The following is a 15,745-nucleotide window of genomic DNA, read 5'->3' on the forward strand; positions in this document are numbered from 1 at the left end:
TTGTCTGTGGTGGTCTTGGGCAGAGGGGGCCTCAGGCACTGCAGTATGGGGTATTCCACCTGACTGCCTCATGAGGGCAGGTCTGCAGGGAGTCAGGCACCTGCCAAAGAGAAACCCAAAGTGCTTTGAGCCACTAAGGATTAACTTCCTGTTGTCAACACCAAGGGATTATTTTACTTTCCTGCCCAAAGACCATCCCCTTGGCCTCATGCTCCTTGACTCTTCCCATGGACCCCCTCTCCTTTACCCTCCCACCAACATTAGATAACGTATGAGTCAACATACAGAAATGTTTGGCTCAAACAATGGTCAGGAACTTGGAAATCCTGGCTATTTCCAGTTTTCCGTTTAGCTACATTCCAGTTCAAAGACACAGCTATTTCTCACATCTTTTGTCTTTTCTCTCTAAGAGAGGGCACACCTCTTGATTGCACACAAAAACTGCACTCTCAAAGTTACTTGAACTATGACTCTGTGGGACACTCACTCTTCCAAGCACCTCTCCTAAGTTTTATCTGACTTAAACTGACGGTTCCATGCATCTCTGTGACCTGTTATCATCATCTTGTCTCTGGTTGTTTCAACCAGAATTTCTGTAAATGCTCCAAGATGCCATACAACTCTGCAGCCCATGCTGAAAGCCACCATTCCTCCAGCAAAGAGGCAAGGACCTTCCAGTTCACGTGGCCACTTAGGATAGCCAGCTCCTAGTTTCCATTTCCATTGTTGCAGCCCCTGCTGGACTGGAAGCTTCCAGGCAAGACACAGATGAGCCTTCAAATGGTCTGCCCCACTGAGTCATCTCAACATCAAGTGACTAGGTGGATTGTGGGAAGAGGGGCAGGGCACATGCCTGGGAGGGGTTCTCAGAGACCGAGTTGAAGCAGCTTCTTCATTGGGTACAGGTTAAGCCACAAGATTGTAGGTAGGTGAATAGGAATGTAGGTCGGGTAGGCAAGTAGGTAGGTTTATAGGTCCTCTATTGGGTGCAGTTTAAGCCACAAGATTGTAGGTAGGTGAATAGATCGGGTAGGCAAGTAGGTAGGATTATAGGTCTTCTGCCTGATGCCATGTGGCTATCCTCAAAGCCATCTTTAAACTCACTGAAAGCCCTGTTCTTCATGCATCCACTGATTTCTAAGAGGAAAGAACTAAAAATAATTTTTACTCTTTTTCCTTACTGTACATAAAATTGACATCAGATAGTTCTTTCTTCTACTCAGTTAGCAGACATGAATGAAGGGCCTACAGTTTACTAGCACTGTAGGGGACACAAAAGAAGAGGAAGTCATAGCTTTGTACCCTTAGAATTCACAACTTATTTCTGAAGACCAAACCAATAGCGAAGAAATTTGACAATGGTGGCATTGTTTACCATTTTTAAAAAAATACACTTTTATATGTCTTATCCCATTTTATTAAGATTGAGAATGTAACATACATGTGTTAAGGATATTATAATGACTGTGTCATATGAGTACTGAAGCATTTCATAGTAAAGATGAAAAATGTTTCGCTTTGGTAGACATTGCCTCAAAGCAGTGAGGGGATAATGTATGTCATTTTAAGATACCTGATGACCTCCTTAGGAAGGAAATCATTGTTATTTGGCATCCAAAAGATAATGCTAATTCTTTTACTGAAAGAAGGATAAAAATGGTGCTAAATGTGATGAAAATATACAAAGCATACATGGGTAGGATTTATATGTAAATAAAGGCTGCTTAGGTTGGGTAACAATAATATACATAAAGTGTTTAGCACAGGGCCTGACATAATTGACACTCAATGAATGGAAATTGTTACTGTTCTATATTTTCATTCATTTAAAAATATTTTTTGAGAGATGGGGTCTTGCTGTATTGCCCAGGCTGGCCTCAAACTCCTGGAGTCAAATGATCCTCCTGTCTGAGTGTACTGAGTAGCTGGGATTACAGGTGCATGCCATGCACCCAGCTGTTTCATTTTCATTACGCATCTAGCCTTAACAGTGTTTTCTTTGAACCTGAATTATTATGAAGTTAAACAAGGATGTAATCCATTAACAAGGCAAATATGTTACCTGAGAAGGGCATTTCCCAGAGCCACTCATGCTTGGGCAGTGTTAGAAACCCCTGACTTACTCGAGGGTAACTTCGCTGTTCTGCTCAGCCCATCTTCTTCTCTGATGTGTCCTCCTGTAACTCCTTAAGTTGGAGTGTTCCCAGGGGTCTGCTTTTGCTTGGTCTTCTTATTCTACTCTCTTTGGTTGATCTCTGTCACATTCGTTTAGTTCAAGCACCGTCTCTACATTGATGACTCCCTTAGGTATTTCCTCTTGCCCAAGCACCAAACCAGTCCTACAGATATTGCAAAATCAGCAGATTCAGACTAAACTCATATTCCATGAGTGATTAGGTCCTATAATTCAAAACTGAGAAATAATATCAAAGATACCCTTAGTATTTATCACCAGTACTAGAGGTTTGAACCTCATTATCTCTCACCTAGATTATTATAAAGAAATAACTGTGCTACCCTTTTCAGCCTACCCTTAACAGTACCCCCCGATTTATCGACCCTTAAAGAAAGGCTTTGAGCAACTTCCCTAATTAAAATCCTCTATTAAGTTGCTTATGTCAGAACAACGATGCCCAAACTCTTAGGCATGGCATATGAGTCCTGCCATTACCCTAAAAACCCACTTTCCCCTGAACTCCCCAAGCCCTATAACATATCCATTCCTTAGAACATGTTGCTCCACCGAGTTGAAATTTTTTAAGACCCACTCTATTTTTACACAAACAATGAAGAGTCCCCAGACTCCCCCATGCATGGTGAGTTGCTCCTCCCACAAGCCTTCAAGAATTCCTTTCTTATAGAATATATATGATTGCATTGTAATCATCTGCTTTTGTGTCTATTCCCTGAATAAATACTGAGTATCTGGTGAGTATCTAGGTCCCGTTCCTTATTCATCTCATTACATCAGGGACTCATAGAGTGCCTGGCACATAGTGAATACTCAAGAAATGTGTGAAGAATGAGGAAGAATTAACAAGGGACTTTTGAAGACTGACCTCAGAATCCTCCGGGATCCGCACAACACTTCATTTCTCACACCTTAAGCTCTGGGCACAGTTTGCCGTTTTCTGCATAGCCATGCTCTGTCCAGACATTCAAACTATCTCCACCTCTGTCAGACAACATCTGTCCAAGCTTCTGGGTCTGGTTGGGCACCCACCTCTTCCCTGGTGCCCCGGAGCATCCAATTAATTAATCCATTAGTTATACATTGCTTAGTAATTTTCACTTTTTTGTTTGATTTTTCTCTCACTTTCCCAGTCCTCTCCTCAATTAGACTAACCTCCTTAAATGCAAGGATTCTTTTATTCACAGCTTTGTGTTTTCATTACTTTATACCAGTGATTCTCAAATGCTGGGGCATATCAGAATCCCCTGGAGAATTTTGTAACAATAAAAAGGCCCAGGTTCTGCCAGCCCTTTGTAGAGTGTCAATACATATGTGGTGAGTGCACGAATCAATGAATGAATGAGCACCCTCCTCAGTCAAAACTGCCTAAACTTCTGTAATAGAGGGCTGGCAATGAGCTAAATCAGTGGTTCTCAGTGTGTGGTCTCCGGATCTGCAGCATCAGCATCACCTGGAAACTTGTAAGAAATGCAAATTTGGGTTTCTGTCTCTCAGAACTGCAAAATCTGAAAATCTGATTTGGGGAGCCGAACAATTTCCATTTTAAAAACCCCTCCAGGTGATTCTGACGCACATTAAAGTTGGAGAATTACTGAATTAAATTAAAAACTAAAGTTTGCTTCCAAAGAAATCAGCCCTCTGTCTCTCTCCTCTTCACCTTTGCTCTTACTCCCTCTCTGTGTGAACAGCATTTGAGTGACACATTTACAGTGGCCACAAGCCTGGATCTGAAGTTTGAAACAGAGATCCAAGAATGCTAATCATCTCCCTAACCCCACGTACCACGTTGCATCTCCTTTCTCAGGGGAGTGAGGAGGGCCATTGCTGTCAATGTGTTGCTTCCCCAAAGCCACACAGAGCTCACTCTCAGCTTGCAACCATCTCCCCTTACAAGTCAAGACTGTTTGTAGATGCCACCCAGCAATCAAAGGAAAAGCACAAACAAAACTGGTCAGAGTAGAGAGATCTCTGTCCACTTTGACCAGCATTCTGAACAAGCCTTTCTCAAATCTTTGATGAGAGCCAGTAGGTCATCTCACTTCAGTGCAAGCCTCTTCCATGCTTGTGGGAGGCTGGCATTGGTGGAAGGGCAACTGAAAAGCCAGCACATAGAGGCAATTGCGGAGAGACGGCTCCACAGAGATGGCTCTGATCTATCTGCACGAGCAGTAGATGGCTGCTCCTGTGGTTCTGAGCTTTGCTGAACTATGACAAACAGACCTCCTTGGAAACATTCCATAGTAGGCAATGAACATGTCAGCCTCCTCATTTGGGGCTGATGCTAAGAAGCAGCAAGACCACCAGAGGGACAATTGGGGATGTCCCAGTTTGCTTTCATCTCTAATATAGCTTTGTCTTTAGCAACATCTGGACCCTACAGACTGGTTTTAGGAGCAAAAAGCATAGTTTTCTGAATGTCAAAGGGATGTCCATTTATCACCGTCCACTTATACTGGCACTGGTTCCACCAGTAGATATTTGTTGGAGTTTAGCTCTGTGAAGGCATTGTTCTGAGAGCTGCAGGGAGACAAAGACAAACCAAATTGTACTTAAAGATCTGTCACTTCACTCTTTCCCCAAAGTCCAACCATCCTCAAAGGAAGAAAATAGGAACATCGATTGGTATTTTAAAGTGATTTTGCTTCCTGCCAGCAGGTCAGTAATAATGAACTTCAGCATCCTGCATTTTTTATTTTATTTTATTTTTAGTATTCTTATGTCCTAAAGTTAACATATGCCTGCATAGCAAAGCTTTGTTCCACAGCTTTATTTTCTTCCAAGGCTGCAGAGGCATTTGTTTTACATTGTTGAGAAGTCACTGCTTGGCTGTTTCCAAATTGTTATGTTTTCCTCAATGTACTTTCAAATGTTCTAAAATATAAAAGGCTTGATGGCTTTGGGAAAGCTAAAAGAAACCAAATTCAAACAACATTCTAGGAGTTAGTTGGCTAGTTTATGAATAATCTTCAGTTTCATAAGATTAAATTAACAAATGAAATTCTGTACAAACCAACTTCTGTACAGAAATTGTGAGCTTCAAAGGGAGCAGGACATGAGTGACTTAGAGACCCTGTGACTTTTTTTTCTTCTTTCTGCTGTGTCATGATAGTAACAGTGTTTGAAAAAAAATCTTAAAGCTAAATTGTAACAAAAATCAGTCTCTGGAGGGTGGTGCTAAAGGGCTCTAGAGCTGGCTAGGAGAGCTAAGAAGATAACTTGTCCCTCTCCGATAAGATATAAATAAATAATTTTTTAAAATATGACTGTCAGGCCAGGTCTGGTGGCTCACACCTATAATCCCAGCACTTTGGGAGGCTGAGGCAGGCAGATCACCTGAGGTCAGGAGTTCGAGATGAGCCTGGCCAACACAGTGAAATCCTGTCTCTACCAAAAATACAAAAATTAGCCAGGCATGGTGGTGCATGCCTGTAATCCTGGCTACTTGAGAGGCTGAGGCACAAGAATCGCTTGAACCCAGGAAATGGAGCTGAGATTGCACCACTGCACTCCAGCCTGGGTGACAGAGCAAGACTCCATCTCAAGAAAAAAAAATATATATATATATATATATATATATGTGACTGTCCTCAGAGGCCCCCTAAATTCCTCTTGTGAAGAGGATAGAGCCAGTTAGACTGAAGCTGGGTCACGTGGCCCTTTGAAAGAGGCATTCAGTGCGGTATGCTAGTAAATGTTTAACAACCAAGTCAGAACTGGACCCTGATTTGAAGCGTTTGCCAGTTCCATGGAGTAAAACTCCTGTGGTGATCCATTTCATGCCACCAGTGTGATAACCATGAGACTCTCACCAGCCCACAAAGATGCTTTAGCACACCAATGAATAAAGCACAATGCTTAAGAGCACGAGCTCTGGAGGCAACGCCTGTGATTCACAGCCCCAGCTCCACCATGTATTAACTATGGGGCCTCAAACAGAGCTACTGATTCTCTCCAGGCTTCAGATTCCTCTCTGAAAAATTGGTCTATCATAGGATTAATTTGGGGAATAAATGAGATGGTATCTATAAAGTCCTTAAAAACATTACATGGTAAGTGATCAGGAAGCATTAGCTATTTAGAGTGCGTTATTGTTATTATTGTTGTTTTTATTCTTGTTATTTCTGTAACCTAAGTGGAAGAATGATTGTGACTCACTTTAAAAAGAGAGTCAGGATACATATTATAAAAACAATTAATTTTGCAGCAGTGGAAACAGTATTTAACTTGTACCTAAGTAGTGCATCCCTCCATAGTGCATCCCATTCTCTAAAACTAATATTTAAAACACCTGTAGAAAGAGCTAGCATTTTATTGAAAATTTTAAGTGACAGGATATGGACAGGCATTCTGATTTCTCTTTGTTGCCTATTCCTGGGAAGAAGCCTGGCTGTGGCCTTTGCTTCTAGACATTCATGAATATTCAATACTCACTGGATACCTACCATCACCAAGCCTGAGCCTGCTATAGACACCTGAAGGGAGGTACAGTGCCCACGAGTGGACATAGCTTCTCTGAAGTTAGCCAAACAGCCAAGACAGCAATCACTGGGTCCTTATGTGCCATGCAAATTCTACCTAAGCTCTCTTACGCCAAAATATCTGCTCAATTGACCACAGATATAACATTGTTCATCCCATGCTCTTTCTTCTTTCCTCCAAGACTTCAGATCTTGTGGAGGTTCCTGAGGAAGCCAATGGGCCAGGAGGCGGGTATGACCTAAGGAAACGCAGCAACAGCGGTGAGTGAGGTAGTTGGCACAGCACAAATGTGATCACATGAGTCAGGGTCAGTGGGCAGGTCAAGTTGATTTCCAGTCCCCTTGCTTTCTCTGCTAGCTCTGGAATTTAATCAGGGCGAGTGTTCAATGTTCTGGAGAGAATGTGAGCATTGTTTCTGGTGGATTTCAGTGATTTGCTCTAATATGTTCCTGAGTTCTATATCCTGAGTTCTCATACTTTATGAGAGTATATTTACTCTTATGAGAGTATATATACATATATATATAAACTGAGCTGTATTGGGGTTTAAGAGTTGCTTCCAGAACTTTTTGTGAATACGTCATTTTCTCCACTGAGCTAGATTAGATTAGATTAGCAAACCATACCACAGAGAAGCTAATTTGTGCTACACCTTAGGTACCTGAAACCAAGTGGTGGTGGGGCCCAGGAGAGAAGTGTGGGCCTCACATTTGGCTCCTTCCCCAGCAGAGACAACTAAGAAGCTCAAAAAACTGATATGTACAATCCAGCCAAACATTCTATATTAAAATTATTTAATCTAACAATTTAAGCCTTTGTTATAATAATTTCTAAAATATTTATTAAATGCTAACTTCATACTTCCACTTGCTGACATTAAGAAAGAGCCACCTCGTAATCCAGAGCTTAAAGACATGTGACCAGATCCTTATGGATGCATTCTTGCTAGGCCTTTTGGACATCAATAACTACTCAACCTTCACTAGTTTATCAAAAAATATTTATGAAGCATTTACTATCATTAGCAAAAGTGTATTAGTCAAAGTCCTGCAGGACCTGAGTTGCATTGTTAACTTGAGCTGAATGCATTCTCATGGCAGAAGTTATCCCTCCAAACTCCACTCCAAGCCCTGCCTTTTCCAGCCTGGATGCAGAAATTCCTCATTCGATACCACATAGCAGTTTTGTCAACAGCTGTCTGATGAGGTATCACTTTTACTTCCTTCACTCTGGGAATTCATTTATGGCTCTTCTTTAGTTAGGACTATGCCTGTGTGATTCCCACAAGGCACCATGTGCTCAGCTGCCCCAGGATTTTCCTTCCTAAATAAGTGCCAGTGTTCACCATGCCCCCCCTTGCCAGGCCCACACACATCTGCTAAAGCTCACCACTGGGGTAAGGATTCTTTGGCATCACATGAGGGAAACTGTACTTTTAGATAATGCAAACAACCACTGAGCACTTAGCAGTGCCATTAGAGAGACAAATTAGAGGGTATTGGCTTCGAGGGGAACTTCATAGCAGGTCAGCAGCACAGCAGGGCCATCCCAGCCCAACTGTCTGGCACTGCAAGACCAGCAACTGAATTTAAACAGCAACCCTAAAGTTTCTCAATATCTGACTCACCAGAGACTTGCATGATAATGCTTTAAGTGTGATCAGCTGCTCAGTCCTGAGTCTGACCTCTGCTTTCCCCTTCCCCTGACACTCTTCTCATCAACATCACTGCTGGCCTTCTCCTCACTAACTGCGCTGGAAACATTTGGTCCTTGGCCCATTTTTGCTCTGGAAGCAGAGTGCTAGACTTCACTTAATGCTCATGTGATCCCAAAGCAGTGACCTAGCCTCTCTCTGCTTCAATCACCTCATCTCTAAAATGAAGATAATAACACCAAATCCATAGGGTTCTTATGATCTTTGGATGACATAATGAATGTAAATACTATCCATACATTGATGATTCAAACTTCATCTTCAGTATTCGGCTTCCTTGCTGCCTCCAGATGCCTATCACCTATTGGACATTGCCATCTGAATGCAGAATAGTCATCTTAAAGTTAACCTACCCAAACTTTACTCTTGATCCCCTCACCCAGCCACACATTCAGACTGGCTCTTCCCACAATTGTCTCTGCTCAGTAAATAGGAACTTCATTCAACCAGTTGATTAGGCCAAAGTCTTTGACATCAGTCCTGACTCCCTCTTCCTCTCACACCTCAGATGTAATCCATCAGCAAACTCTATCTGCTGCTTCTCAAAATTATGCCCAGCATGTGCTCACTGCTTAACTCTCTGCCTCAGCCATCCTGGCCTGGCTCTGTCTATGCTGTTGCTCACCAATTCCTTGAGGAGTTAGAACACAATTTACACTGAGGGTTTCTTCTCTCAAAAGGTGGTCTTAATAGGATTTTAAAATAGGAAGGGCTATATTTAGCAATCATTGATATGTAGCATCACTGCTATTAACAAAGCCATCATACAGTCGTAAAGTGTCAGAGATGCAGGTAGAGCCTCACTACCCTAAATGTGGCTCATGGACAACTCACGTGAGCATCACTTGAAAGCCTGTTAGAAATAGCAAGTTTCAGGCCATTCCACACCTGCTGAATCAGGATCTGCATATGAATCTGTGGTTCATAGGCTCATTAAAGTTTAAGAAGTAGGACTAGAGGTCACTTAGTCCAATTCCCTCCCCTTCAATACACACACATGCACACAATACCCCCCGTATAGATAAGGAAACTAAGTCACAGAGTAGTACACACAAAGACATCAAGTTGACAATTTTCCATCTCTTCTGTGTTAAGGGGCATTTTCACAGCCTTTCTCAAAGAGATCTGGTGAAAGAACTTAGCAAGCAATAAACTCCCAAAAAGTGTTGGAGATGTATTAACAACTCTTTTGATCAGCAATAGCTTTCTCTACAATGCACCCTGAGAAGCTAGGTGGATTAATTATGCAGCAATTTGCTTCAAAACACTTTCCCTTGATTGGCTTTAATGTCCTGTCCATGCAGTTTAAGAAACAACATGGAGAAAACACCCTACATATGTGGTCCAAGTTCCCACAGATCTTCTCACTCATGCAAGGAGGGTGTTGCTGTTCAGAAGCAGTGTCTAGGATTACAGTCACAACCAGTTCTGCATTACATGTTCATTTATGTCTTAAAAAATGCAGTGCATACAGGTGTCATTTCTTCCAGCCAGCTATTATGTCAAATTCCTTGAGGAATATCTCCAAAGCCACCTTGGAAGGAAGTACAATTCATACTAATTTCTTTACTGCTAAGAGTACAGTCTCTCCTTTCTCTCTTATAAATGATCCTTGGCAGGTCTGAGTATTTATGGTTGTTGTTTTGAACACTATTCCTGGATGCATCATAAATATACATGGAGGAAATTGTTGGTCTTCACCTTTGGCTTAACTGCTAGAAGCTTCACTCATAACAAAGTAACAAGCAAAGAGAGAAGTAAAATCTCGCCTGAAGTAAAATCTGGCCTGCCTATTTCAGCTCCAAATGCCAAATAATAATGTTATTGGCTGCCTTCAGTAATTGCATTTCAGAATGACTCTGTGTGATCATAATTTTCCTGGAAGAGAGACAGAAGAGGACATAAGCAATACAAATTCCTAGAATTTTCTTCAAAAAGCGCTGGGTTAATCACAGCCACTTAAGGATATTACAAAATCGAATATTACCTCACTTTGCACTAAAGCAAAGAAATTTTATTCTAAAAAAAAAAAGGCAAGCTCAGATCTGGAAAATATATCCTAGCCTTTAGCATGTACTAATTCAATATCTCAAATTTTAAGGTGTCAAAAAGAGCAGATATTTTCCTGGTTAAGTTGGCAGATGCCCCTGGTTTTGGTACCACTCCAGTGGATAATTTCTACATTACAGATGCAAATATTTGTGGTATGTTTCTGCAACACATGCTTTGTATCAAGTTCAGGTAAAGATCTTTTTAAAGTTGAACAGAAGATTCCCTTTCCAGCATTGTGGAGAACTGGACATTCAGAGGAATTTTTCCCAGTTTAGCACTCCTAAAACTGTTAAGAGAAAGAATTGTTCTAAAAAAAAATTCTAGTTAATGCATGGCTGAGCTGGCAGCAAAATAAGGCAATTCCTTAGAGTCTAGGAATGGCAATAAAACATGAATTCAGAGATACAAGCAGGTAAAGGATTTACTATGCACATCCCTAGAGCCTTAGCTTGGGAAATAATAGGCCCCATTTACGAACAATAGACAATAAAATGGGGAGTGGCCAGGGTATTAGGTTGGATGAAAGACCCTTTTGAAACATATTAATACCCCAAAAGATACCCTTAGGATCACTGGACAAACAGGATTCCCTGCAGAGGAATATGCTATACCAGCCTTAACTCAGGTGGAAAAGAATGGAAACAAAAAAGTGGAGAGGAAAGGAAAGAAAGAAAGAAAGAAAGAAAGACAGGCAGAGAAAAGGAAGGGAGGGAGAGAAGAAAGGAAAGAAAGGAGGAAAGAAAGAAACAGTCTTCTTACTTGGATTTTAGGGCCTGAATTCATACTACCTGTATGGGCAAATAATATAATAGTATGAAATTTTAGTTTAATGTAGTTTAAAGTGGCCCAGGTACAGTAAGATCACAAGGCATTTGGCAGAAACAAATATAAACCCTCTCTAGAGGAAGAAAATTTTAAACCAGACCTCAAAAACTTCTCAGAAATGAACACTCAAAGAACACAAGCTGACAATCAAAATTCACCAAACACATGAGAAAATGAGCCGTGATGAGTAAGTATTAGCAGAAACAACCAACTTTATGGTCAGATTTTCAAGACTGTACATGTAAGAATTATCAAATTAAGAAATATATAACTATATAATTGTATACATTTAAAATGTTAAAAATGGACCATAAAACATAACAAAGGAAAAACAGACTATCAGAAGTAAACAGGCAAGCTTGAGGAAAGTCAAATAGAACTTCGAGAATTTTTTTTAAGTAGAGATTTGATTGATGTGTTTAACAACATATTAGGCATAAAGAGAGAATTAGTTCCCTAAAATATAGAACCAAAGAAATGTTAGGGTATAGTTAGGAAGCCAAAGCAGTAGAATTTGTGAGATTAAAAGTGACATGAAAGATGAATAAGTCCAACATGCATCTAAGTGACAATTTAGAAGTACATAAAGAGAGAATGGGGCCCCAGGCACAGTGGCTCACGCCTGTAATCTCACCACTTTGGGAGGCCGAGATAGGAGAATTGCTTGAGCCCGGGAGTTTGAGACCAGCTTGGGAAACATTGTGAAACTCCATCTTTACAAAAAATACAAAATTAGCCAGGCGTGGTGGTGCTTGTCTGTAATCCCAGCTAGCTGGGAGGCTGAGGTAGGAGAATTGCTTGAACCTGGGAGTTTGAGGCTGCAGTGAGCCATGATTATGCCACTGTACTCCAGCCTGGGAGAGACAGCACCAGACCCTATCTCAAAAAGAGAGAGAGAGAAAGAGAATGAGAGAGAGACAATATGTAAGAACATACTTGTGGAGAATTTTCCAGAATTGATTAAAGACACCATTACTCAAATTTAGAAATCTATACCTAGACGTAGGTTGCTGAAACTGCAGAATTTCAAAGATAAAAGAAAACATAAAATGCAGTATGAAAGACTGATTACCTACAAAGAAATGAAAATTAGACTGTTACTTCTTACAAATTACAGTATAAGTGAAATAACAGTAGAATGCTATCTTCAGTTTGCTGAAAGAAAAGTGATTCTTAACGTAGAATTGTAAATGAAGCAAAACTATCTTTCAATAATATATTTTTCAGACAAAAATTGTATTTACAGTTCAATTAAGAAAGACCTATATTCAAAACATTTTAAAAAGATGTACTTCAAAGAGGAAAATATGACCTCAATGGAAAGACGGAAATGTAAGAAGAAATAAAGAGCAAAGAAAGTGGTAAACATGTGGTTAAATCTAAGCAAACACTGGATACATTTTTTAAAATAATGTTTTTAAAAAGTTGTTAATAAAACATTAGCTGAAATACTGACTTTATGTGGGAAATGGGCATTCAGAGATTATGTATTGCTTGGGAGGAGATTAAATATACTATTTCACTTTCTATTTTGTTAAAACATATCTCATAAAATTTCTAAGATGACTGCTAAAGGAATAAAAATAGACTCAACTTTCCAAACCAGAAAGGGAACCAAACTGAAAGATGAGAAGGAGAAAAAAATCAATCAATTCAAAAGAAAGAAGGGATGGAAAGTGGCAAAATAGAAGAAAAAGCATAGAAAATTTGGGACAAATACAAAATAAAATGTTAGGAAGGAATCCCAATTTATCAGTAATCAAAATAAATGTAAACTGATTTAAGCACTCTAGATAAAAGAAAGATTTTCAGACTAGATTTTTTAAATGACCTATATACTATTTATAAATATCTAAAACATAAGGATGTAGAAAATTAAAAAAACAAAAGTTTTTTTTTAACTTTCTGCAGGGGGAAGAAAGAAAAACATAGGCAGAATAAATAACTTTTCAGACATAGAAACCAAGGGGCAACCACAGGCAAATATTAAGCAAAAAAAATTATATAGCTGTATTAATGTGTGAAAAATTGACTTTAAGACCAAGAAAGCATTACTAGCATTTAAAAGTGTTATTTACATGGTCATGTTCACTTCATCTGAGGATATAAATTCTAAACTTGCATATACCTGATACATAGCCTGAAAAATGATAGAAACTCAAGGAGAAATTGACAAAATTATTCCAAATTCTTGAGTGATTTTAAGATGCCTCTCAGTTATTGGCAAACCAGATAGACAAAAATATTCTGTACAGATATAGAGGATTTGATGACACATTTGACAATCCGAATCTAATTTACCTAAAAAGGACACTCCATGTAACAAGTAGAAGATGCACATTCCTTTTAAGAACACATGTGGTACATATACACCATGGAATACTATGCAGCCATAAAAATGAATGAGATCATGTCCTTTGCAGGAACATGGATGGAGCTAGAAGCCATTATCCTAAACAAACCAATGCAGAAACAGAAAACCAAACACCGCATGTTCTCACTTATAAGTAGGAGCTGAACAATGAGAACACATGGACCCAGGGAGGGGAACAACACACACTGGGGCCCGTCAGGCGAAGGAGGTAGGGGAGGGAGAGTATTAGGAAAAATAGTTAATGCATGCTGGGCTTAATGCCTAGATGATGGGTTGATAGATACAGCAAACCACCATGGCACATGTTTACATGTGCAACAAACCTGCACATGTACCCCAGAATTAAAATTAAAATTAATTTTAAAAAGAACACATGGAATTATTTAAAATACTGATCACCCACTAGGTCATAAAGCCAATTTCATGAATTTCAAATAATTATTATTATATAGAATACATCTTTCTGACCACAGTGCAAATTAGATAGAAATCAATAGTCAAAAGATAACTAGGAAAACCAATAACTTGTAAAATAAAAACACTTCTAAAATTTTTATAGCTTGGCTGGGCATGGTGGCTCACACCTATAATCCCAGCACTTTGGGAGGCCAAGGTTGGAGGACCATTTGATGCCAGGAGTTCAAGCCCAGCCTAGGCAACTTAGGGAGACTCTGTCTCTACACAGAATTTAAGAAAATTAGCCGGGCAGGGTGGCATATGTCTATAGTCCAGCTACTGTGGAAGCTTAGGGGGAAGGATCACTTGAGCCTGGAAGGTCGAGGCTGCAGTGAGCTATAATTGTGCCACTGCTCTCCAGCCTGGGCGACAGAACAAGACCTTGTCTCAAAAACAAAGAAAAAACAAAATCATATGTTAAAGGGATTCATAATAAAGACTGGAATATATTTAAAGCTAAATAAGAATGAAAACATATCAAAACAACACGTATCCAAAGTGCTAAAGTTGGGATTTGAGTATTTAGCTTTAAAATGAGTGTTAAAAAAATAAGAAAGTCTGAAAAGTAATATCTAAACACTATACTTAAGGAAAATAAAATAGAATAAACTCAGAAAAGCAGAAGGCAATAATAAAGACAAGAGCAGAAATTATTAAATTACAAAGATAGATCAATAAATCTTGAGTGTTTTTTAAACAAAATTACAATCTCTAATGATTTTTTAAGATAAAAGAGATGAAACAAAAATAAATACAAAAAAGAGAAACATAACAGAGATTGAAAAGAAAACCAAAGAATTTTATAACCAACTTCATGCCAATGTACTTTAAAACATTTTTAAATAGGCAGATATAAAGATAGATATCAACAATTAAAGCCTGACTCAAGAATAAATAGAAATAGGAAACACGAATTTTCTTATAATATTTATAGAAGCTGAATCAATATTTTAAATTTTGCACAATGACAATACTAGGCCTGAAAAACTTTATAAGTAAATTCTACGAAACATTTAAGGAAGAGAAAATTTTCAGATTACATAAGCTCTTTCAGAGAAACAAGAAGTAGCAAGGAGGAAGGACAGCAGCATTCTCCAACTCAGTTTATGAGGCTAGGAGTATACTGACTTGAAACCCAAACAAGGATATCATGAAAAAGGAAAATCACTGGCCAGTCTTTCTCTTGAATACAGATGCAGAAATCTCAAGCAAAATCTCAGTAAGAACCCTTAAAGTATTTTTAAAAGACATTGTGTAATTACCCAGTTGAACTTATTCCAGGGATGCAAATTTGGGTTCACATCAGATAATCCAGTAATGTAACTTGCTGCATTACTAGGTTAAAAAAATAATAATCTAACTAAAAAACACAGTGGTCTTGGGCCTCACAGGTCTGCAAGGTAAAAAACAAAAGACAGCATATAGGATAGGAAAAGAAGAAAGTTCTTTGGGGATGTGGTAAGAACTAAAGGTTCATTTTGCTTCTGTAACATTAGAAACTATGCCTACATAATAGACATATTCTTTGAATTCTTGTTATGGGTGAAATAAACGACCAAGTTATTTTTCATGAAATAATTTAAAGCACCAAAAATAAAAGGTGTATGATATGTTTTCAGTAGTTACCTTTCTTTTCTCCGCTTCCATTAAC

General features: G+C 39.1%; 1 protein-coding gene across 3 annotated transcripts in view; it reads left to right on the forward strand.

The window, feature by feature from the left end:
* Positions 1-15,745, forward strand: part of STAC (SH3 and cysteine rich domain) — a 172,589-nt gene that overhangs the window by 106,988 nt on the left and 49,856 nt on the right. For all 3 annotated transcript variants that reach the window (XM_055109641.2, XM_003826119.4, XM_003826118.5), the window contains one exon: positions 6,855-6,933. In XM_055109641.2, coding sequence (XP_054965616.1) covers positions 6,855-6,933 — 79 coding nt within the window. The remainder of the gene's footprint in view (positions 1-6,854; positions 6,934-15,745) is intronic.

This window comes from Pan paniscus, chromosome 2 (genome assembly GCF_029289425.2).
Source record: "Pan paniscus chromosome 2, NHGRI_mPanPan1-v2.0_pri, whole genome shotgun sequence".
Classification (NCBI taxonomy): domain Eukaryota; kingdom Metazoa; phylum Chordata; class Mammalia; order Primates; family Hominidae; genus Pan; species Pan paniscus.